General features: G+C 36.6%; 1 protein-coding gene across 9 annotated transcripts in view; it reads right to left on the reverse strand.

The window, feature by feature from the left end:
• TENM2 (teneurin transmembrane protein 2) overlaps positions 1–24718 on the reverse strand; it is a 979180-nt gene that overhangs the window by 870893 nt on the left and 83569 nt on the right. For 7 of the 9 annotated variants that reach the window (XM_062189665.1, XM_062189666.1, XM_062189664.1 and 4 more), the window contains exon 2: positions 14489–14764. The exons of the other annotated variants lie outside the window; for them this stretch is intronic. In XM_062189665.1, coding sequence (XP_062045649.1) covers positions 14489–14764 — 276 coding nt within the window. The remainder of the gene's footprint in view (positions 1–14488; positions 14765–24718) is intronic. 9 annotated transcript variants of the gene reach the window in all.

Below are 24718 nucleotides of genomic sequence, written 5' to 3' on the forward strand. Positions count from 1 at the left end.
TTCCAACTCTTTCAAATATTTTTTTCCCCAATTAGCACCTCAGGGCATTGAATGATGTTCAGGAACCTTGAGGAGACTCATCTACTTTACTCAGTCCACCAGTTCAAATGCTAATTTTGTAAAGAACACGCTGATGCACACCCCAAGATAACATTTAACCAGCTAGATACACATCCTGTGGCACTGTCAAGGTGACACAGAAAATGAATCTTGGCAGAAGTTTACCAATTGTCAGAGAAGGCCATCTAATTTAGATTCCCAAGCCACTATCCCTTTTATATTCATCTCTGTCTTCTATAATGATCATGTTCAGCCAGTCCTACCTGATTTGATTATAACAGCTGAGTCACAAAAAGAACAGAAACAGAGAGATGTAGGAGGTGGGGGGTGGGGGTGGAGTAGGGTGGGGACATTATGAAGCCACACCGAAAGTGGAACCATCAGGAGTTTTAATTAAAATCTAAACTTGCTTCACTTCCTTCTCTTTTCTTTAGCTTTCTTCTTGGATGACTGCCTTCATTAATACAGGTGAGATAGACAGCTAGATACACACATATCATATATATACATATATATAGGTGTGTATATATACACCTATATATACACCTATATATATCACTCATTATGTATATTTAACAATTATACTGACATAACAGCTCCTACGTTTCTGCTACTAATTGTCAAACTGATGTCTTCCTCTCCTGTAGGTTTCATTCTGAAAGATAATACAGCTATCATCACCATTCTACCTGGTTATCCTACTTAATTATGTCCAAAACAGATAAGCCCCCATATCCTAACTGCTCCAAGTATTCACCATCCAGGCACTCAGGGATCTATCCAATTGCCAAAGTTTGAAATCCCTTTATTATCAGCTCCTATATTTAAACCATCATGAAGTTCTACACATTGTAGCTTCAAAATACATCTCAAACCTTTAATCCCCTACCTTGGTGAAGGTTATAGTAGTTCCTCTAAGTTCTCGAAGAAAGGGATAAAGTATTAAAAAATTAAAAGGAGGGGGAGCTCACATGAGGAGAATGATTTCACAGAGGCGCTGGCATCTTAGCTCATTCTTCAATGATGGATGGGAACGTGGGAGATGTGCAAGTTGGTGGTAACAACACAAAGAGCACAGGATGGTACAGACACAGAGAAGCAAAGATTTTTTTCCTCTTTAAAAATAAGTAGCTTATTTGAGCTGGAACTGAAAATATATTGAGAGGGGAAGTGGGAGCAAGGGCTAAAAACATAAAATAGGAGTATATTGTGGAGGGTCTGAAATACCACAGTGGGACAGATTAAGTTGATTTGTATACTTCCTGCCCTCCCAATGTGCCTTGTTGTTCACAGCCATAATGTGTATCAGCAGAAATGGGAGACAACCTGTATTCTCTCAATTATTCTGTGTTTCACTGGGGTCTTTTCCATTTGAATGTACAAACGGATGCTCCAGAATATAGACATTTTTCTACTCTTTTTTTTTCTATAACATCAATTATTAAGCAACACTGTATATTAGCAGAGCCATATGCTTATTATAATAGTAATTGCCTCCACATGATTATTTTCAGACTATTTCTTTATGCACTGAGATATTTATCTTGCATGCAGAACTACCTATTTTGTAAAAATACCAATAGCAGGGATACCACTGTGCTTATGATTACTACCCTCATTGAATCAAAGGCACCATAGATGGAGGAAGTTTTAAGAATATTTAATACATCATTTGCTCGATTCTATCTCCTCAAGGTGCCTTGCAGATTGTCCTAGTAGATGTGAATTTTCTTTCATCCTGTGGCATGAAATTCAAACCTTGGTTTGTTATAAATTAACAGTCTGAAAGAAAGTCTTGCATTCTGAACAACAGCTGAAATACTGAATCTGGAAAAAAATTCCTTACCCTACTCAGAACTAGCTTTTTTCTTCTTTGGTTAATACAATCATTTTAACTGGCTTTCCAGCTAGCCAACTTCCTCTTTTTCTCTCTGTATACATGTGTTTGTGTGTGTGTGTGTGTGTACAGGATGATGTCTCTTCCTACAGAAAATAAATCAAATACTTTAGAAAATGTGGGGGCTGGTACTGTGGCATAGCAGTTAAAGACTCCGCCTGCAGTATCTGCATCCCAAATGGACACCGGTTCAAGACCCGGCTGCTCCATTTCCGATCCAGCCCTCTGCTATAGCCTGGGAAAGTAGTGTACGATGGTCCAAGCCCTTGGGCCCCTGCACCCACATGGGAGACCCAGAAGAAGCTCCTGGCTTCTGGCTTCGGATCAGCGCAGCTCCAGCCATAGTGGCCATATGGGAAGTGAACAAGCGGATGGAAGATACCCCACCCATCTCTGCCTCTCTGTAACTCTGCCTTCAAATAAATAAATTAATTAAAAAAAAAAGAAAATGTGGACAAATGATTTTTACAACAGTAAATGAAGATTTTAAGGCACTTATATAGGTAACAAGGTAAAGCAAGACTTAGTCTGGGGTCACTACAGGTACCCTAAAAATTGATAGAAACTAAAAAATGAGAAGAATCATCCCAATATTTTCTTGTCTAGATATGAAATACCAATCATACAATAAGAAACATATGGTAGATAGTCTGGCACTGTGGTGTAGCAGGTAAAGTTCCTATATGGGCACCAGTTCGAAACCTAGCTGTTCCACTTCTGTTTCAGCTCTTGCCTATGGCCTGGTAAAGCAGCAGAAGATGGCCCAAGTGCTTGGGCCCCTGCATTCACATGGGAGACCCCCACAAGAAGTTCCAGGCTCCTGGCTTTGGATCTGTACAGCTCCAGCCATTGCGGCTATTTGGGGAATAAACTAATGGATGGAAGACCTCTCTCTCTCTCTCTCTCTCTCTCCCTCCCTCCCTCCCTCTCCTTCTCTCTCCCTCTCTGCCTCCACCTCTATCTCACTCTAACTTTGCCTTTCAAATAAATAAATAAATAAATATGTTTTAAAAAGGAAATATATGGTAGAGCATTTGACACAGTGATTAAGAAACCACTTGGGATACCTGCTTCCCAAGTGCCTGGGTTTGAGTCCTGGGTCTATTCCAGATTCCAGCTTCCTGCTAACGTGCATCCTGGGAGGCAGCAGGTAAAGGTACAAGTAATTGGGTCTCTGCCACCGGCTTGAGTGACCCGGATTCAGTTTGAGGATAGTTGTCTGTCTCTGTTTGCCTCTCTTCCTTTAAACATAAAATAATGAAATATAAAAACAAGAAATATATTCAAATAAGGTACATATAAAAAGTTCCCCAGTCTCTCTCATATTAAGATATATGAAAACCAGAATAAAAATATTTCCATCTATACTTTGGAAAAAGATGAGAGATAATTTCTAGCCTCTACTGAGCACCATGAAGCACAGTGCCATGGAGAAACACGGAAGGTTTATTTGCTGAAAAAAGTTAGGCTTCCAAGGGGCTTGTACACAATTACACATCTCACTTTGCAAACACAGTGCTAGCTCTCCAACTCTCACACAGACACACAGGTAGTAAAAAGGATATCCAGCAAAATAGTAACTATGGGTATTTCCGGCACAAAATTAGAGGTGATTTTTATTTTCTGTTTGTTTACACATTCATATACATAAATATATGGTGTGTATCTACCTTGAAACGTTTTGCACATGTTATATTTTATATAAATATATATTTATAAGTAATACAAATGCATGTATGTATATATATATATATATATATATATATATAACTTTAGTCATTAAAGAAAGCAACAAAATTGTCCTTTTTAAGCCACAGCTAGTCCTAAAGTATGATATTAGGATTTTGTTTTATTGTGGGAATCTGGACAGGCTGAAACTCCTCAGAAAACAATGAAGACAATACTTCCAATGAAATCCTACTGGATATGGTAAATATACTGCCTGTTAATAAATAAGGAAGATTAAAGCACCAAAAACTAGTGTCTTCAAAAGGTAAAGAGAACAATAAGCAAAAAACCTCCAAAAATATTTTAAAAAGGATAATCTTAATGAAAAAGAAAAATTAGAGAAAATAATAAAGACAAGTGCAAAGCTTGAAAGAAACAAATAGATCCTTTTCAAGTTTGATTAAAAAAATGAGGGATAAACCATAAAAGATCAGATATGGGAAGAAAGACATAACTATAGTTACAGAAGCAATTAAACCAATTACATGAGAATATGACTCATAAAGCAGCAACAAGGATATAAAAGCAGAAATAATCTTCAGAAAACGATTAATCAACCTACAACACTTCTGGCTAACATCCACCTATGATAAACTCATTGTACCTTCAAAAACTGTTTTTTACTATTTTCCATGCACATAGCAATATGTGGTATTACTTTATTACTGGATCATTTGATTAAATATTACATATAAGCACTGCAGTCTAGCTGTTCTACTACCACACTGTGCATGTAAGAAAAGTGGATTACACTGTCAGAAATACTCCATGGACTGCAGGAATGTGCTGTTATGAATCTCCTACTTTCTTGTTGTTCACTTCAAATTAGATGCTTTCCAAATTTTAGTATCTTCATTACAAATTTATAGCACGCATATGCTATTCAGGGGCTAATTTCTCCCAGCGTAATGCCAAGACACTGTGGACTGTTGTAGTCTAGGGATTTCTGGGATCTTTTTATCTGGAGTGTAGCCTCCCTTTCTGATCTCAGAGCTTCTAATTTGGTTACCTTCCTGGGCAAGCACTTGGTGTTTGTGTATGTGAATTTGTGTGCATGTGCTTTAATCAGATGCTTCCTAAAACCTAACAATCCATTGTTCAAAAAAAAATCCTTCAGAAGCTCTCAAACATCTGCTTGGTCCAACCTTAACTCTCTAGGATGAAACTCAAAGCTCTTGGTCATCCACTTGCTATACATCTGTTGATGTATTTCTACTGCTGTTCAATGATCCAGTTAGTCTGACTACAGTAGAAATGTTTTGGGAGAGTGTGGCCTCTGACAATCATCATGACCTTCTCCTCACCTCCACCTCTCTACAAGCACAATACATAATGATGTCTTCTCATAAGGAATATCCAACTCATTTCCATTCACTTCAGCCTTCTCATTCTCAGCCTAGTTAAAACTACATCTTCTAAAAGTGGCCCATAACACACAAGTCTACTGACACATATGTTTATTTTCTTATTCCTCTATTGGGAATAGATAAGAATTTCCCTGTAAATGTAGAGGGGTGCTTAATTTATCCAATAAATGAAAAAGTAAATATTTTTATCTTTCTGGATAAATGAAAATCAACACAGGGAATTAAGAGAATACTAAAAGAACTTTCCAGAAAGGAGTAAGGGATGAGAGTATACTTTGTTAAGAACACTAAGAAAGACACCTTACTAGGGAGCAACAAGCTAACGGATTGTCCAAATATTCTCCAGGGAGAATGGCTGGCTACACTTTATCTCCTAGAAAAAAAAAGTCAGAAACAACAGTTGCTTAGCATTTTGTCATATTCCTTTACTAACAGAAATCTTTTGGATACACTTTCAATGTACACATTTCTTCCTGATGTAATCTCAAATATATGCATGTATGGACATGTATTCATACATCACAAATGTAGTATAATAGATTCAAAGTTGGAATTTTTCAAGAATAATCTTAAAGAGTTAATGTAAATAGCAGTTCTAATTTTTATTCTTCATCCCTGTGAATCATGATGCTCAAATCATATTTTGGAGACATGATCCCACTAATTTTAAGAGTAGAACAAAATACGAAAGAAACCAGTACATGAATGAGCTAGTCAGATTCTGCTGGTTGTGGGGTAAGTAGAAAAAATCTGGAGGAAAAAGATAGGGGTTAGAAAATACAGAGAAAAACAGAAGAATGTATATTTCAAAGAAATCACAGGGCTGGCTTTTTGGCTAAGCCACCTCTTGCAATGACAGTATTCCCTATCAGAGTGCTGGTTTAAGTCCTAGCTGCTCTCCTTTTGATACAGTTTTCTGCTAATGTACCTGGGAAGGCAGCAGAAGATGGACCAAGTGCCTGGACTCCCGCCATCCATGTGTGAGACCAGGACAGAGTTCTCAGCTTCTGGCTTTGGCCTGGCTAAGACCGGGCTTTTGCTGCCATATAGGAGTGAATCAGCAGACCAAAGATTCTCTCTCTCTCTCTCTCTCTCTCTCTCTCTCTCTCTCTCTCTCTCTCTCTCTTCTCTCTGTGTGTGTGTATGTGTATGTGTGTGTATCTCCCTCTCCAGGGCCTTGCATTTCAAATAAATAAATAACAGAATACAGACTCTACTCCAAGGTAAATAGTATTTACAAGCTGCTTTGGGGCTCTCCAGAAGCAAGAGTTACAAGGACTTTGAGCGAAAATAAGATCTTTTGCGTGGACTCTGACTTATGTGTATGAAACAACATAACTGGTTCAATTGATTTGAGTCTTTAAAAAGTATCTTCCTTCAAATAAGATGTCTGATGGAGTTCACAGCTCAACACCTGTCTCTCCACTCTACAGTCCCTGAAATCGTGTACTAAGCAGGATCTACAGCAACTGTTTTGGCATTCTCACGCAGGACTTGGCCATACCCTTGGAATTTCATTGATTTCTATTCCTTTCATATATCCAGCTCAATGACAGCCTTCTTCCAGAGAGAGCCCTCTCCCCCCATCTACTCACAACACAGGGGAACCCATGCACAAAGACACATACACAATGCCACACTGAGCAAGTAGCAGACATACCTTAGATCTCTTCAGAAACAGAGGAGCTGCCAAATTATTTTCTTGTTTAAGAGTACTTTGCTATTTTTATCAGTACCAAATAGAACAGAACATAGTTTCATTCACTTAATTAAATGTGCATATTTAAACCTTGCCTGTTACCTTCCAAATACCAATACTTTTATTCATTTCAAAGATCCTTCTGGACTAGTGAATGTGTAATGATACATTTCTTATGTAAGAAACACCATAAAGAAAGACTTCCCAAACCTCCTTCAGGGCCTCTCTCATTGTTAATTCAGGCCCTCTTTCTTCTTTCTTTCTTTTTTTTTTTTTTTTTTTTTTTTTTTTGTTTAACACTGCTGTGGTGTCTGTCTTTCCTACTGCCCCCAGGACTCCATTCCATTAGTAAACATACTGTTTCAATGATCTTAGGTCCTTTTTTTTTTTTCCTTAAAGATTTATTTATTTATTTGAAAGGCAGAGTTATAGAGAGACAGGGCCAAAGAGAGAAGTCTTCCATTTGCTGGTTCACTCTCTAAATGGCTAAACAGCTGGAGCTGCACCAATTTGAAGCCGGGAGCCAGGAGCTTCTTATGGGTCTCCCACATGGGTCTCCCACTGCTTTCCCAGGCCATAGCAGAGGGCTGGATCAGAAGTGGAGCAGCCGGGACTTGAACTGGCACCCATATGGAACACCAGCACTGTAGGTGGTGGCCTTACCCGCTACGCCACAGTGCCAGCCCCTGATCTTGTGTCCTTTACCCATATCCCTGGAATGAGAAGACAACTGGGAGTCTACCTCATGGTGAGTAAGAGTCATCCCTGGGTATCTTTTGGATGTCTGCTTGGCCACAGGAAGGAGAACACCTCTGAGTTTGGAGAACACTGAATCCAACACTCATTTGTTCTCAACTCAGTCTGACCCAACATGACACCATGTCTTTCTCACTTGGGGCCTGAAGATCTTTGGATACCACTACATTTTCCTCTTTAACCCCCTGCTTTGTTGTCTTCCTTTTATTGTAACACACACCATTAACTACTTACTGGATGAAAACTGCGTATAATTAGTCCTGAGTCATGTTCCTCCTTTGTAAATGGCTTCCTTCGCCAGAAGATCTCTGGAGTTTTCCTCACTTAGCCAAAGTAGCTTACATCTTAAAAGTAGGTTTCCCCTCTCTACGTGCAAAAGGTCCACCTAGATACTTTTAAAATAGAATAGCTTTCAGTGTATTTGTTAAATCAAGAATTCTGACCTTAATTTTTTAGTACTTCAGGGCATGTACTTCAGAAGTTGCAATGATATATCATCGACTTGATCCCCCCCATGCAATTATTTTATTACTTTCCAAATTAAATTGATTTTCATTTGATTTAATTTCTGAAGCATTTAACTCTAACTGCTTCAAAACTATTTTAGAAATATGGGGTAGGAAAACTAGCTCCCGCACCCCTACCCAGAGGAGTCCAATACACACAAAAAAATTAAGATCACCAACCTAAATAAATTAAATTGAAGTACAATGACTGGGTTCTAGCCTTCCTTCTACAACTTTTGTTATCTCTGATTTCCTAAAGTTTGTGTATGGGTTACAGGTAGTAATTAAGACTTTACAGTATCAGAGAATCCTGTAAGGGAGCCCAAGTGATTCAAGGACATGGTCCTATCAGGAATTGCTACGTCTAATACTTCCTACTCAATATGGCCAGAGCGTAAGCTGCAGCAGTGTTACTAGGTCTATAAAATTTCTACAGAATCTAAAAATGAAAATAACAGATGTAAAACCTTCCACATTTACAATGTTAGCTAGCAGTCTAAAAATGTTTAAACCCCACATGCAGTCAATAGAATAGCTCCAAGGCCTTTGTTCAGTCCATGAACAATGCAATTGATAACCCCTACTACTGACTGCTCTCCCCAGAATCTCTTATCCCCACTTCAACTCCAGCAGTATTTCTCAAATTGAGTTTAGGGGAACCAGGAAAGGGCAATTTTCTAGATGATGTTCTTTAACACATCATCAATAATATTCAAAACTAGATCTCAAGCACATTTTTACTTTTGTGTAAAAACACATATGGATAATACCAACAAATCTGCATTTTCTATCTTATTTTACAAATTTATCACTTGAAATTTTCTCATTCGCCTTGTTATGCCCCCATTTCAGAAAAACTAATTAAAATGCATCATTACTTCTCAAGCATTTTCTTGAACCCTTTTCAGTTTGCCATCATTTTCTGGGTAGCCTCATCATGATTCAGTTGTCTATAACAAATTTACACTACCATCTTCCTTGTCTTTCATTCATTTTATGTATGACCTTATTACATGATCCATGGCACATTTCTCTCACCTATTCTATAAATTTAATTTGATCCCTTAACAAAGAACAACTAAAAACATGATGGAGCCATAAGTGAAAAAAGTTAGTGTCTTCTGACTTGAAGAGCTTTCCAATCGTGAAATGACAAAAAACATTTTGCTTCATACTCTTTTACTGCTTTTGCTACTCAACGGAAAGTTAAAGTACTGATATCAGGAACTCAGCAGCTTAAAACCAAATGATTATCCACCAAGCCCAATGTCTCCCCGAAGGCCTGGAGATTACACGTGTAATAAGCAGGCTGCCCTTGCCAAAAGTAAGGCTTAGTGACTCATTTTATTTATTGTATTTATTGAGTGGAGCCATTGCTTGATAGCCCCTGGGAGCATTAACAAACATGAAAGAAACTACCAAAGGAAAGAAAGAAATATATAAATAACCAAAGACCATGCCACTAAGGTTTATAATCTGGAACGCGCAGTGCTGAAATAAAGCACATTTTCCTACAAGCTTCCAAGTTCTCTGTTCTACTTTAGACTAATGTAAACATGGTTTAATTTGCCAAAAACCTAAACCTCTAAAATTCTTATATAGATCAACTTGCAAAACATCAGTGCTTTCACTTTTTGCTAATGTCTCATGCCATGGAATAAAGTGAGACTGCTAAAAGTTGCCTCCAATTCTACATTAATATCGATCGTGTTTTAGCATTATGATAATATGTTTAAGACTCCCACTAATAAACATTATAAAATGCATAGCCTCTAACACCTGAATTTTTGGAGAATTGAACCAGAGTTATTAAAAAGAGACCATCCTTTTATTTAGGGAGAGACAACTAAGAATATATGACATTTCATGCTCATGTTCTTGGTTTTTTTAACTCCATGAAAACTCTTCTTTACAAATGTTACTCTTTGAACTTTGCAAGTGTAAAAATATAAAGCTTAAAAACACAATTTGGACTAATTCTATTCAAATAGTTTGTAAGCTTGTTCTGTTTTCTTTTTGCCTTGTTTTGAAGGGGCTGAGATAATATATTATTTTGGTCCCATAGAATTTTTTTCCAGAAAATGTGGCTGGAAAAAAAAGTATCCCACATCAACATCAAAAGTACAGTCGAACTGTACTTATTTCTGACTTTTCACCTTACTTAAGAACAAAACCATAAGACCTCGGCTATGTGTGCAGCTAAGACTCTTCCAGTGTCAGATCCAGGTGTTCTCTCAGTTTGTACTTGTAGGATAGCAGAAAGAGAAGTAGAGTGGACCACAAAACAATAAATATACTTATGAGTACCTAAGAGTAATCATGTGAGATAGAGAAGCCCACTAGCAAGTCTCACGTGTGTTGAATGAAGGGACACTCTCATGTTAACTTTATTGAGGAGCAGCTTTTAGAAGAGCAAAGAGGAAAACTTAAGAAACTCACCTCATGGGACACATGAATAGGATGTAACAACCTGCAGACACCGTCTCTGGTACTAAGGAAAATCCTACATCCCCTTCAGGTTCATTCCTCCTGTCCCAATTAACAAGCAGCAAGTCCCTGGGTATGCCTAAGCCTGCTGAGGACACAGATACAGGCAGACTTCTGCCAAGAGGCCTCACAATCTAATAGAACCTGTGCTCCATCACAAATAACACTTTACACAAATCCATTATGTGCCTAGAGCCAGCTCGTTTCGTAACTGCATTTTGTGAAATGCAATGGAATTAACCCAACATTTATATTTTCAACCTCAAAGCACATTATGAGAATTATAAATTTCCCAATTGACAACAGAGGAAAATGAACACTGCTCTTATTTACTTTGGGTAGAACCAGAGAGGAGCAGAAAAATAATTTCCTCAAAGCTCTAACCAGTGCCAGATCCAGTTTTCTGTAATTTCAAGTTTCCTATCCTCATGGCCAAAGCTTATTACTGTCTTTTTCTTTTTTTCTTTCTTTCTGGATTTCCAATGAAATAACTGAAACTAGAATTATGCAGGGAAAAAAAAAAAAAAAAAACCTCAAGGATATTTTTGAGTCCCCAAGGTGAAGAAATTGCCTAAGGGAGTCAAGAGTACATAGACCAAATTTTTACAGTGTGTGCTATTCTGCGTCTTTAAGGAGGCAATTAGTTATTTCTGTGTATCAGTGACTGCCCCATTTTCTCCCTAACTCGAGTGATACAAAGGGCTTTGGAGAGGACATATTTTAAGTCAGACATTTCTTACTGGGAAAAAAAAAAGTATCATTCCAATTTAAAGTCACTGGGAAAGCCCTTTCTATAGACAGTCAAATTTCACAGCAGCAAACACTTGGTCTCCCCATCTCAATTTTCATTGCCATTTCTAGCCAAGCCATCATTAACCCCAAATAAGAGTTAAAGAAACAGATAAGGTACCATGAACTTGAAAGCTTTATCTATTTAAAGCAAATCAGCCCAAGTCAGCATGATATTAATTTAGAATCTATACTGTGAATGTAATATACCCATACTGCAGGTAGCTGTGATTCTGATGCATCTACATTGCAAAAAAAAAAAAAAAAAAGACAGGTTAAAGTCTACGGGTGTGTTCAGTGTGATGGGTCTGTCAAGTTACCCAGTGGAACAATTTTTTAAGAGTAGCACACGGAAAGCCCTTTCAACACTGTTCTAGGAAGAACAACTGGTAAAGTCAAGGGTTGTACGAGCTGATTTTGAAGGTCGTATATGCTTCACCCTCAGAAATGGAACTTGGTTTCTGAGATCTGTCCTCTCTTGTTAACCGTGCTTATCAAAATTACAACTGGGTTCTTTTTAAGGGAGCTTTGAAATAAACACTGTGTAGAAAATCTATGGAACCCAAGTCCCATCATAAAAATGAAATTAAAACATATAGAATCTCATAGAAAGGATTCATCTTGTGACCATGTATCCTTGAAATCTAAAATTGAATTGGAGAGCTTCTTTCTGAAAGTATAGATACTTGTTACTTCCTCTTCAAGAGAGGCATACCTAAAAGGTTATTGATTTGCTTCTGAAGAACACAGTGTTTATGATAGAGGAAGCCATTGCTGGGTGCAAGTGTGAGAAATTAATGATGGCTTTGTAAGTGTCCATGCTGTGGTGTGGAACCAGTGAGGCAACTGTCAATCTATATGATAATACATTCCCAAACTTCATAAAATCAGTGATGTGAAAAAGCATTGATTTCTTTGTGAGCTAAACAGAATTTGTCAGAGAGAAAGAGCAGGAAGTTGACTGAAGTTAACACCTTAGTTTGCAAAGTTGCTTGCACCTACTTTAAGCAAAAGAGTTTACAAAGTAATGTGTAAAATTTCCTATTTTTGAGAAATAGTACATGCATTGGGTAAATCTTTTGAATATAAGAAATACTGAATGACTTTTTAAAAGAGAAAAAAAAAGACATTCTACCTATGTGTTTTAAAATAACCATCGATCACATCTGGCTTCAATATCCTCTCCACACTTTTGCCCGATGCACTTATAAACATAGTTGCTTTAGTGTTTCTATGTACATGTTTATTTATGTAGTTATGACTGCATTATAACTAGCATTACAAAAAAATCAACACACTATATCTAAAAGCTTATTTCTTATCACTGTAAAGGAATTTGTATAGATTCCCTTAAAGTGAAAAATGTTCAAATGTCTCAAAAAATAGTGGCAAAAGACTACTATTGATCAACCATATATAAAATGATTAGTTATAAAATGTTTCCACCTGTAACATGTCCAGGTAAATTCAAGTATTTTTTTATTCCCTTGGCTGCACTAGAAACTTCCCCTAACTGAATTTTTCTATACATGGACACACACACGCACACATCTATGTATAGATTGTTACATATCTATGTATCTACATCTAAATCCGTGTATTTCTATAAGAAAGGAGAGAGTACTGATTCTATAAGTATGTATAAATGATCCTGTAGAGACAGATGGTTCCCTGCACAGATGATGTGAGACTGCCAACTAAGGGACATTTGCTAAAGCACCTTAGTAAACATGTGCTATAAGTTCTTCGATCATAAGTGATTTTATTTATTAGGCAATCAAATGTCTCCATTTAAATAGTATGTGACACACTGTGAAGTTGAAAAAGGACATCAGCAAATGGATTCAATGTATGCTTTTATAGAAACCTCTAAAAGTAATTTCCTATCAAATAAGCACCTTAGAGTGTTGAATGTGCCAAGTGTCAGAATTTTGTTAAAATTCAAAAGGAGTCAAGTGCAGATTCTTCCTGAAGAGCACACCTTGATTAGCTACATGAACAGAGGCAGAAATAAAACTCATCCCCTTGTTACCATTGTAGAATAAATTATTTCAGAATTAAATGAAAATTTAAATGCAACAAAGTATTATCATTTTGAATATATGCAACTTACCCAGGAAATGATGTATTTTCAACACTCTCCAGATTAAAGGATATTTAGCTATGCTTTTGCATTCACAACAAGCTGTCCGCCTGCAAATTTCTTTTTCTTCTTTTAAATGAAAGAAAATACTTAAAGCTGCTCTAGTGGAAGTTTATAGTAGCTTAAATAAACATTCTTAACTGATCTATTTGTAAACATTTTAATGATAATTCTTTTAGCAGCCACACAGTCTATTCATAACAAACCACACAGCATTTGATGTTTTTCTCAGAAATTAGCTGTACCTAATGCAATTTATCTTAAAAAAAAAATGTTTTCCACTGAACACTGTTCTGAGTCGCTAAGAAATCCACAAATAAGCACCTTATCTCTTTAATGACTTGCTTGGGCTTCCCTATATTTACTGCCTAATGATCGGAAGCATTTGATTTTCAAAGTTTCATTAAAACCCACCAACAAAGCTGATGGATATGCACTAGTGATTTGCGATGGAAGATGTGGGAAGCCATTAACCTACATAGGGACTGGGGAAAGGAAACAGAAGAAAATACTTTTTTTTAAGACAAGTCTCTTCCTATTTGTCATTATTAAACTCCAGAGCATCTGTTCCAAGTTTGATCTTCAATACGGATATGAGGCACTGCCGCCTGGAAATGAAAGTCTAAGATAAGGTAGGGTTCTTAAGAGATCTTCGTGAAAAAAAATAATAAAATAAAAATAACCCAGGTTGCCATTTACTGGGAAGGGGAAATCAATACAAAGACCTAGAAACTTGTGCAGAGAGGACATTTTCTAGGTATAGGTCATAGTTTATCAAGGTGCCTCTTTTGCAATGTAATTTACTTGCTAATAAGACCAACTGACTACACCTGAATACTGTGTTATCATCAAAATGTGATTTGAAAATTCTCTTCTCATTTCTTGTGTGCTTGAGGCTTGCTGGTTTATTTTCTCCCAGCGCCAACTGGTAGACAAGGTCGATTTAAAAGAAAATGAATGGTTTCATTACACCTCCTTATTAGAAAACAAAAACACGCCAGGCTTTATGTGGTGAAATGCGCAGAACAGTAAAAGGTATAGAAGAAGTACACTTACCGTTCTCTTCGTCTGACTTATTTTCGTTGTCAGAATCTGTCAGAGTAAGGGCTGAGTTTTCACGACTGGAGAGGCCGGAACTGCGCCTGGATTTTATCCCTCTCCCCCACAGTCGGATGGCGTGCTCTGGAGACATCCCGCCCTCCGTGTCCGAGTCAGCATCAGAACCTGCGCTCAGCGAGTAGCCCTGGTGCAGGATTCCCATGTCGGAACAGTAGCCGCTGCGATGTGGGGAGGGCTCGCAGATGCCCAGTTCCGCAAGGGTGAAGTTAGTTCCTGGGGGGAGAGGCACACCCTGATTAAAATTTATGAAATGCTTTACAAAGTTAAAGGGAATTCTTAACAGAAGAACAGATACTTCTTCTATCCAACAAATCTATCAACTTGGCCACGGTATACGGAAATGAGTTTTGGACAGAAACATGTTTTGGATCTTGCGGTAAATTTTGAAGAAAACACAAAGGAAAGTAAACATCAATCCTAAAATACAATGCTCAGGTTTTAATTCAGATGCTGGGCATTTTAACACTGCTATCTAGGAAGCAAAACATGTAGCTGAAAAAATAGTAAGTTTATCCTAATAGGTAAGTTTATCTTAATAAGTGATAACCAAGTTCTTGGGGAAAACTAGAAGATGAGTTATGGGTGGAAAAATTCTTGAAACCTAAGCAGTTTTTCATCATAGACATTTCCACTAACTTTTTGAATATACCTGGTATATCAAGCACTTACTTGGGAATCTTTTATGTTGCAATTTTTATTAAACATTCAGAAAAATTCTATGACATTATTAAGATGATAATACTACTGTAGTCAACTTATAGATGAAGGAACTGAGGACCAAAGAATGTAAATGCTTATCCAAGGTCACACATATAGTTCACAGCAAAACCTCAATCTGCCATCTATCTTCCCGTCATGAAATCTCAACCCTCTAATATATGAGTGGTGGCTAAAAGATTTGGGAACCAGTCTTTGCTTTCCAACGAATCCCATTGTGGAAAATCTAGTAACTCCATGAGCCCTAGTTTACTCAAATATAATATTCAGGTATTTATCCCTTAAATCTTTCTCAACATCACTCTGTGCCATGTGTGATAGTATATGTTCAAACGTAATTTAAACAAATACAGATAATGTGTATCTGAAACCAGCAACCAAAGGAGGATGAACTATTTCTTCTGCTTTTAAAAGGTGTTAAATAACTTCTCTTTGCTATCAGAATTTAAAGCTGCTGGTATGCTTCACCTATGCCAAGTGAATGTATGCAAATGTGCGGCATACAGGAGTGGAACCACGGCTTGATGGCAGGCAAGGAGAACAGGCATTGCTGAATACTGTCTTACCATGTACTGGACCTTGAGCCAGGTACTTTACAGGTGTGATGTCATTTAAATCTAACAGCCCAAAAGTTAGTATACAAAGAAAGGTTAAAAATTGGGTTCACATTCACACCTGGGCAGGTGGCCAACATAGGACTCACTTTTCTATCTGCAGACCCCAAGCTTGTATAATTTCTACTGTGTCAAACAGCTTTTATCAAAAGCAACCTGGAAACACTGTTACACAATGAATGCTGTATTTACTTGTGTGCATCAATATTCAGCTTCTTAAAAGACATTTTAAGGTTGTAATGCAAATGAGATGGAATCGTGAGGTCCACTCTATTGATGAATAAAGCTGACCTCTTTAGGCTTTAACCAATTTATGAAAATGAAAAAAAGCAATGAAGAAAGGCATTTCTATGTTATGAGTAGAGAAAATGTTATAACACCAAAGTAAAAAATGTGGTCATTCTTTCTATGTTTATTACTTTAGTGTCATTTCTTAGCATTCATCCATGTTCCCAAACTTATAATTTCATATTTGATAACAGTTTTCATATGTGATATCATTTTCAGCTTTTATTTTAAAGAGCTCCCAACAACTGTTCCTATTAAACTAATGTGGCCTTAATTTGTAATAACCACATAGATTTTCTTCTATTTTTACTTCTCTTTTCTCACTGTACACTGAACTTCCACAGCCTTATTTGTCTGCATAAATGAAATCAAGCCAAATTCTATAAGTGATTGTTTCTGTAAAGTGCAACTCATTCACTGGAGAGCTAACCCAAACACACTTCCTGTCAGCATGGGGTGGTTACCTGCTGGGTATGCAGGGAAAAAGGGCCTCACTCCCTGCAGTACTGTGCCAAGTGTTGCCATATTCCTTAGACTCAGAAAATCAGGTTGTCTGAAACTCCTACCCAAGGTATTCTGTTCCAGTTTTCATCCCTTATAATTAGGTACAGTCTCACAATCATACACTAAAGTATATATTTCAGTATCAATAGTCTATAAAAATAAAGGTATTGAGTTTAGATATATCTACCATCGCAAGACCTTTCTCCTTATTGTTATTTTTCTCATTCTGAAGAAATTGGGAAAAGATGCTCAATATTAATATTCTTACAATTTGTCCTCAGAGTTCACATCACTTTTTTAAAAAGTTGTGAAATAGATTTCTTCATTTTCTCACAATAAATGAAAACAATACACACAGTCATGTTTTGATTCCATGTGAGGATTTTTAACTGCATAATCCCATCAAAAATGAAGTGAGTGTGTACTAAGGCAACTTTCCCAATGGTTTTTCCACATCTCATTACCTAGAATGATTTTCAAAGACCCTCTCAAGCAAAAAGAAACAGTTGTTGGAGCCTCAATTTTGACAGCAACACATGGGTTCTGCTACCTGGGTAGTGGTGTAAATAGGCAATAAGCTTGGGTCATGGGAAGCCACGGAATAAACATGGTATTCCTTCTTCAGTTATAATATTTACTTGATGATAAGAAACTAAAATAATATTTTGTTAAGACAAATTTGTAGCAAGTAAAATGTGCATAAATTTTTAAAGACATCAGACACATTAGAAAGAAAAGCAAGCTCATATCTCCCAAGCCTCAAAAGAAAAACATTCTATAGAAAATTGGAAATATTGGGCTGAATTCACTGGGATAAAGACAATGAATTAATTCATATTTACTTATAGAATAAAAAGTTTCTGCTCTAAACACAAAACTGTTTCTTAAACAAATTACCTTCTAAACATTTTCATTGTCCTCAGGACCATCCTACAAAATGCTAACCCATCCCCCAAATTTCTAGTTCTGCGTTTTACTGTTGGCAACTATTGCAAAGATTAAAAACTTCATCCTGAGGACCTGGGAGAGATTCTGGACCAAGAGCTTCCCAGGCAAACCAGGTGAAGCAGTGAGTCATACACACAGCAGAAGGCAAGAGTGACTTACCATCTAGTAAATCTTGCAACACATATTTATTATTTTTGGCGTGGTTCTAGGCACTGGGAACTTAACAGTAAGCATTATAAAAAATACAGCCCATGATATTTACAGTCTAATCAGGAAAGCAATCTTAATCAAAGAATCACATAAATAAAGTACAGTCTATATGGGAATAAATACTACATAGGGACAGGACAGGAAACCATGGAAGGTCCAGCCCTTCATGCTTGCCCAGTGTGCCCATCAGGTAGGTATCTGGTTAGAACTGGGTGAATACTTGGAGTGACTGGGAGTTGACTGCATTGAAAAGCTATATGCTACCTTCCATTTGCTCTTCCCACACCCAGTTAATTCAAACATTCTTCCGTATGAATGAATTTTAGACAATCATTTTTCATATCCTTCATCTTACAGCACAAAGTCCCATGCTATACACTTCTGCTCAGCATGTAAAATACTATGGGGGAATTGTTAATACTATGTCAATTTATTGTTTTGCACTTACTTTGCTCATTGATGGAAGACTGATTTTGTTCTAATTCATCTTGTACAATTATGTCTTTATTAAGCTCCATGGCAGCTTTGAATGGAAGAGAGAAACCAGTCATTGTGTGATTCTCCAAGCTAAGATTTCTAATGGAAAGCAGTCAATACTTGATTCCTTCTTTACTATCTTGTAGAAAGATAAAGAGGAAGCACAATATTTCAGTATTCACGGAACATCTGCTTACCCTCCATCTGCCTCCAACCTCTCTGATAGTGCTTATTAAAGGGAATGTAGCCAAGTTGGTGGGAATGTAAACTAGTACAGCTACTGTGGAAGACAGTATGGAGATACCTCAGAAATCTGAATATAAACCTAACAAATAACCCAGCCATCCCACTCCTGGGAATTTACCCAGACCAAAAGAAATCAACATATGAAAGAGTGATCTGTACCCCCATGTTTATTGCAGCTCAATTCATAATAGCTAAGATATGGAATTAATCCAGATGTCCATGAACTGATGACTGGATAAAGAAATTATAGTTTATATAAAGTATGGAACACCACTCAGCCATAAAAAAAAAAAAAGAAGAATGAAATCCTGTGTTTTGCAACAAGATGGACACAACTGGAAACCATGATCTTAGTGAAATAAGCCAGTCCCCAAAAGACTAATAGCATGTTTTCCCTGATCTGTAGTAAAAGTAATGTGTATGAGCAAAACTGACATTTTGAGATTTGTTGATTTTTTATAGCCCTTCTCTCTACTGTTGAGGAAAAGTGTTATTTTCTGCTTTTTATTTGTTGAATTATTTATTTAGTATAGGTTTAACCTTATGAATATAAAATAAACTGAAAATAGATCATTGTAAAAATTAAAAGAAAGACTAAGAATGGAAGGAGGAGGGAAGGTGATAGCCTGGATGGGAGGGAGTATAGGATGGGAAGTACCACCATGCTCCTAAATCTGTATATATAACATACATGAAATTTGTTCACCTTAAAAACCATGGGAGACCAGGAGAAACACCTGGCTCCTGCCATCGGATCAGCGTGGTGCGCCGGCTGCAGTGTGCTACCACGGCGGCCATTGGAGGGTGAACCAACGGCAAAAGGAAGACCTTTCTCTCTGTCTCTCTCTCACTATCCACTCTGCCTGTCCAAAAAAAAAAAACAAAAACAAAACAAAAAAAAAAACTAAATAAATTAACTTTAAAAAAATAAATTGCATGTAGAGGAGATGCCAAATCCATTTCCTTAAAATACATATTTTATGACTATTGCTGATAAGCTTCCCAGTGTGACCCTATGTTAAGAGATCAAGGCCAGAGCCATTCTTTGTATAGATGAATGATCACTCAATATCTATGATATTTAAGAGCAGGCATTTAGCCTAGCTGCTAAGATGCCCATATCCCATATGAGAGTGCCTAACTTTAATTCCTAGCTCTGGCTCCTGAATTTAGTTTGTTGCCAGTGCAGACTCTTGAAGGCAACAGGTAGCTCAAGTAGTACAATCCCTACTACCCACACACATGGACGAGATGGATTACATCCCTGGCTCCTGGCTTCAGCCCCCAGGCAACCTCAGGTAGTAGGTTTCTAAATGAGTAGATGGAAGCATGTTCTCCCTCTCTTTTTCTGTTTCCCAAATAAAAAGAATTAAAAAAAATGTGATATTTACATCATGCGATTTTAATAGAATTTAAAACGTTGGGAGAACATACAATTGTTAGGTCATCAGGATAGGGGAACATAGGTCTTTAAAAATAACTCTCTTGATAAATGTCTCTGGTTGTAGGCTATCTTTCTGTAGATAATATAACCTCAGTGAGTAACCCAGATCCTCTCTACAACTTTTCTGAAGAAAAACTGTCCAACACTCACAGTTATTGAAAGACATCTTTTCACCTATTAATTCTATTTGGGGACACAATTCTAAGGAAATACATGTCAGTGCATTGTAATCATAGCTTTATTTTCTAAGTTTTCACCAACTTCTCACACTTTGAAATAACCTTTAACTAGGAGAAGCACATATGTAGCTAAGTCAGAATTATCATGTCATGGTAATACCAGGGTATACAAATAGCACTGAAAATGTCAGCATTTAAACAGATTCTCTAGTATGAGGGCAAGAAGATAAAAGTTAACTGTAGCAATGGGTGGAGTGCAATACAGAAAACTCTTATTATCTAAATGTTACTATCCAAGTCCGCCGAATTTAAGAGAAGAAATTTTACACAGCGAAGCAAGTTATTACAACAAGAAAATAGTCACCAAGTATCATCTATAAATTTAATCTCTGTCTATCCCCATCTACTACCACTATCTCTTCTCTTGCCAACCACCCTATTAATGTCTGGGTCATTGATTACTTGCTGACAGCAGAAAGCAATATGATGTCAATCTGAGATTAAATGGAAAAGATAGTAAAGTTAAAGATTTTCATAAAGTCGACAGAAGTTATGCAAACAAAGACTAAAATTATCAAAAGGTCCACAGAGCAATCAAGGTATACTAGAATTAAGTGCATCAATAAGGTAAATAAAATGGTATTGTTGGTATGATAATGAGGACTACAAAAAATGATCTGATCAGTTTCTGGTTCTGGACATAAATAGATTTATCATCTCCCTTCATTTCTACCATTAACTATAGCTGAAATTCCTGGGCATTACATAGAAATAACACATATTAAGACACTGAATAAGGAAAAAAAGAGGGCAGACCTGTTACTGCCCAGTAATTGTAGAATTACGTGATGGTAAGTTCTTTTGGTGTCCACTTTACCTCATACATTTCAGACCTGCAGCTGGAGATGACTGCACATAGTAGCATAGAAAATAAACCCAAAATACAGTCAGCTGCAACAAGAGGTCTCACCTCCATACTGCTGTGAACACAGCAGGGTGGAATCAAAGACCAACTAGTAACCCAGAACTCTGATGCTTACCCAGTGGAAGCAAGTCTTTCTTGACACCTTCACAGTGGTGTCAGTGAAGGAGTTCGTTAGGGCATCCTGGAATACTACCTCATTTCTCCCTCTTCCTACTAGTTTCAGGGTATGTTTAATTTAGTAACACCACCACTCTCAGAAAAAGTCTGTGGGAACATTTAAGGAGTGGTTCCTTTCCTTCTCAACCAGGCTGTTAAGTGCAGAGAATCTGGGGGTAACTTGGACTTCACTTCCATTCAGCACAAGAGCAATAGTGTCCCATTCCCCCAGGCTCAGTTTCAGAGGACAGCCAGCAAAATAGAAGATGTAAATATGAGTGAAAATTCTACAACCTAATACCTCAACTAGCTAGCCTATAGTTAAAAAAGAATACTGATCATACTGAGAACCAGGAAAATTTCAGCTTGGAAAAGGAGTGATAATTATTTAAATAACAGATTAATGAAAATTAATGACTCTATCAATTTTTTTTGCAAATAATGACGCACTAGGATTGTACATAATGTAAGTCTAAAGTGAAGTATTTAATATTGCACAATTAATAAATTTTTTCTACAACATATATCCCACCCAAAAACGTTTTTATCCTTTTGAAAAATATTGCACAGTTGAAATAGTTGATAGTATTCAACATATACTAAAAAATAGTATTGGTAATTAGTTTTACTTTTTCAAAAGTTATAGAACATGTTTTATTATGAAATATGAATTCTTTTAAACACTGACTCCTTTTTAGGTGGATTTTTCTGGGATTATTTATGTTAAACACACAGGTCATGTTTCTTGAATAAATGTTAGAGTCTACATTTTAAAGTCAGTAATAAGGATTTTTTTAAAAGATTTATTTATTTACTTATTTAAAAGTGTTACAGAGAGAGAGAGAAAGAGAGAGAGAATCTTCCATCAACTGGTTCACTCCCCAAATGGCCATAACAGCCAGAGATGAGCCAGGTGGAAGCCAGGAGCCAGGGCTTCATCCAGGTGTCCCATTTGGGTAGCAGTGGCTCAAAAACTTGATCCATCTTCTGCTGCTTTTCCTGGGACAATTAACAGGAAGCTGGATTGGAAGTGGATCATCTGGGACTTGAACTGGCACCCATATTAGATGCTGGCATTGCAGACAACTGCTTTACCTACTACACCACAATGCCAGTTCTTAGTAGTAGGTACTGACTTCAGATTTTTCTAGCTGTTATTTAAAAAAAAAAGATGAAATTTCTGTTATAGTTCCTTTTTGTTACAGGTGATTTGATTTGATGCCTTAAGCTCTGCCAAATAAAAAGTTTTCATGAAAAATGAGGCAATTATAAGTAATAACATAGAATTTTCATTTCTGTTTGTACATTTTAAAGCTTTATTTATCTGAAAGGCAGAGCAGGGGAGAGAGGGTGGGTAAGAGACAAAGAGAATATCTTCCATGAACTAGTTCACTCCTCAAATGTCAAATCCACACACTGGCCCAGGATAGGTCAGGCTGAAATCAGGAGTCCAGAACTCAATGTGCCTCTGTCATGTGGGTGATAGGGACCCAAGTAACTGAACAACAATGTGCTGCCTCCCAGGGTTCATATCACCAGGAAGATGAATTGGAAGAGGTTGACTCTAAGCAGGCACTTTGATATGGAAGACGGGCATCTTGGGAAGCAGCCTGGCTACTGTACTGCACCACCATCTGCCTCATTTTGTTTCATTAATTAAAATATACTGCCAATCTATTATAATATGTACATTACCTTATTTTTACTATAAATACCATATTTACATGTTGAATAATTAAGTGTGAATTATACAAAATAATCAATTATCAACACTATCTAAAACAGCATCTCCATATAAATTTAAACAATTACATATTTGTATTTGTAATGATTAAAATTTTGAAAGACACCGAGGGAATTATTTTTGCATTCTAATGTTTTATGCTTGCATATATGAAAATTCTTCACATAAACTCTCTCTTAATGCCCTTCTAAAGTTCATCTTCTTTACATATTCAGATATTTTGCCAAATGTTGACAAAACTATTCACTAAAAATCCAATGGCTTAAAACTACAGAGTAGGTATACATGCATTATAACTCATAAAAATTAAGTCAAATATTGATATTTCAAAAACACATTTTAAGAATTGCAACTTTCATGTGTGACACTTAAAATGTTAATGTTTTGATGTTACTAAACTTTTAGACTATTTTAAACCATATAAATGCATAATGTGTCAAAACTTTGACAATATGTAACTAGAAATATTCCAATGTAGATCCACAAATTTCAAATCAAGGAGACATCAACCTTGCTAGCAAACAGAGGACTTACTGATATTCTGGAGTTAGCTGTATATTAGCTGTGTAACTTTCAAACAAAAAGGTGAATGGGACATGGGACATTGGCCTTTTTCAGCCTGAACACAGTTCAAATTTTAAAACCCAAAGGCAGCTGTCACAATAGGGTCTGCTGAGCAACTGGCAGCTCATAGATGGGCAGGAAATGTCCAAGAACTGAGTGAGCTGGAGACTCTTTTCTGCTGATGGAAATTCCAACAAGATTAAAAATCAATTCCAGTATTAAAAACTATGCCAATCAGTTATCCTATGTGAGTGCATTACAAACGCTGGCATTCATCTGATCAACAGAAAATATCTTTTCAAACAGTTTTTTTTTTTTTTTTATGAGAATAAAAATAGGCACAGTCCTGTGTTAGCTGCAATGGTCTCTTTGCCCTAGGTTTTAGAACAGCTACCAGATTAACTTACATTGATTGAGGCTTTGTTATGTGGCAGGCACCATCCTCAATGCTTTTATACACAGTTTTTCAATTAATTAAGATAGCAGACCTATAGAAAAGTTGCTATATAGCCTCAGGCTAAGAAAGTGAGAGTTGGAAGTTTCTGTCTCAAAAACATTTGTTAACCATATAGCCTTAGGATTGATTACTTCTGTTGAGTCTCCCTTTGCTCATTTTTAACATGGACATAAACATGCATCTACCTTCATAGGATTGTTGTGAACAGTGAATGAGATACAACAGATAAAAATGCTTAGAACACTGCCTGTCAAGAGTAACCACACAACAAATGCAGCTATTAGGTTGAACATCAGTTTACAATGAAGAAACTCACTTTAGTTCTTTCTTAAAGGATTACTAACACCTTTTTTTGTGTGTGTGAATTGATATGCAAAGTTTTGGAACATTATGATTTTCTAGAAATGTGCCTATTTGCTCTATTTCCAAATAGGTTGCCACAAAGTTATCCATGAATATTTTAATCTTTTTAAACGTGTGCTCAATTTGTAGAACTTTGTTTTGGTTTTTATTCCTCATATTATTTATTTGCACCTTATCCTTTTTGCTACATTAGTTACATACTTGATAGTTTTTGTCTTTTAGCAAAAAAAAATTCTACTTGATTCATTCCATTTATTAGCACATTTTTTAGTTTATTAACTTCTACTCTTGATGTTACAAATGATCCCTTTAATTTATTCAATTGTCCTTT

The sequence above is a fragment of the Lepus europaeus genome, chromosome 4 (assembly GCF_033115175.1).
Source record: "Lepus europaeus isolate LE1 chromosome 4, mLepTim1.pri, whole genome shotgun sequence".
NCBI lineage: Eukaryota > Metazoa > Chordata > Mammalia > Lagomorpha > Leporidae > Lepus > Lepus europaeus.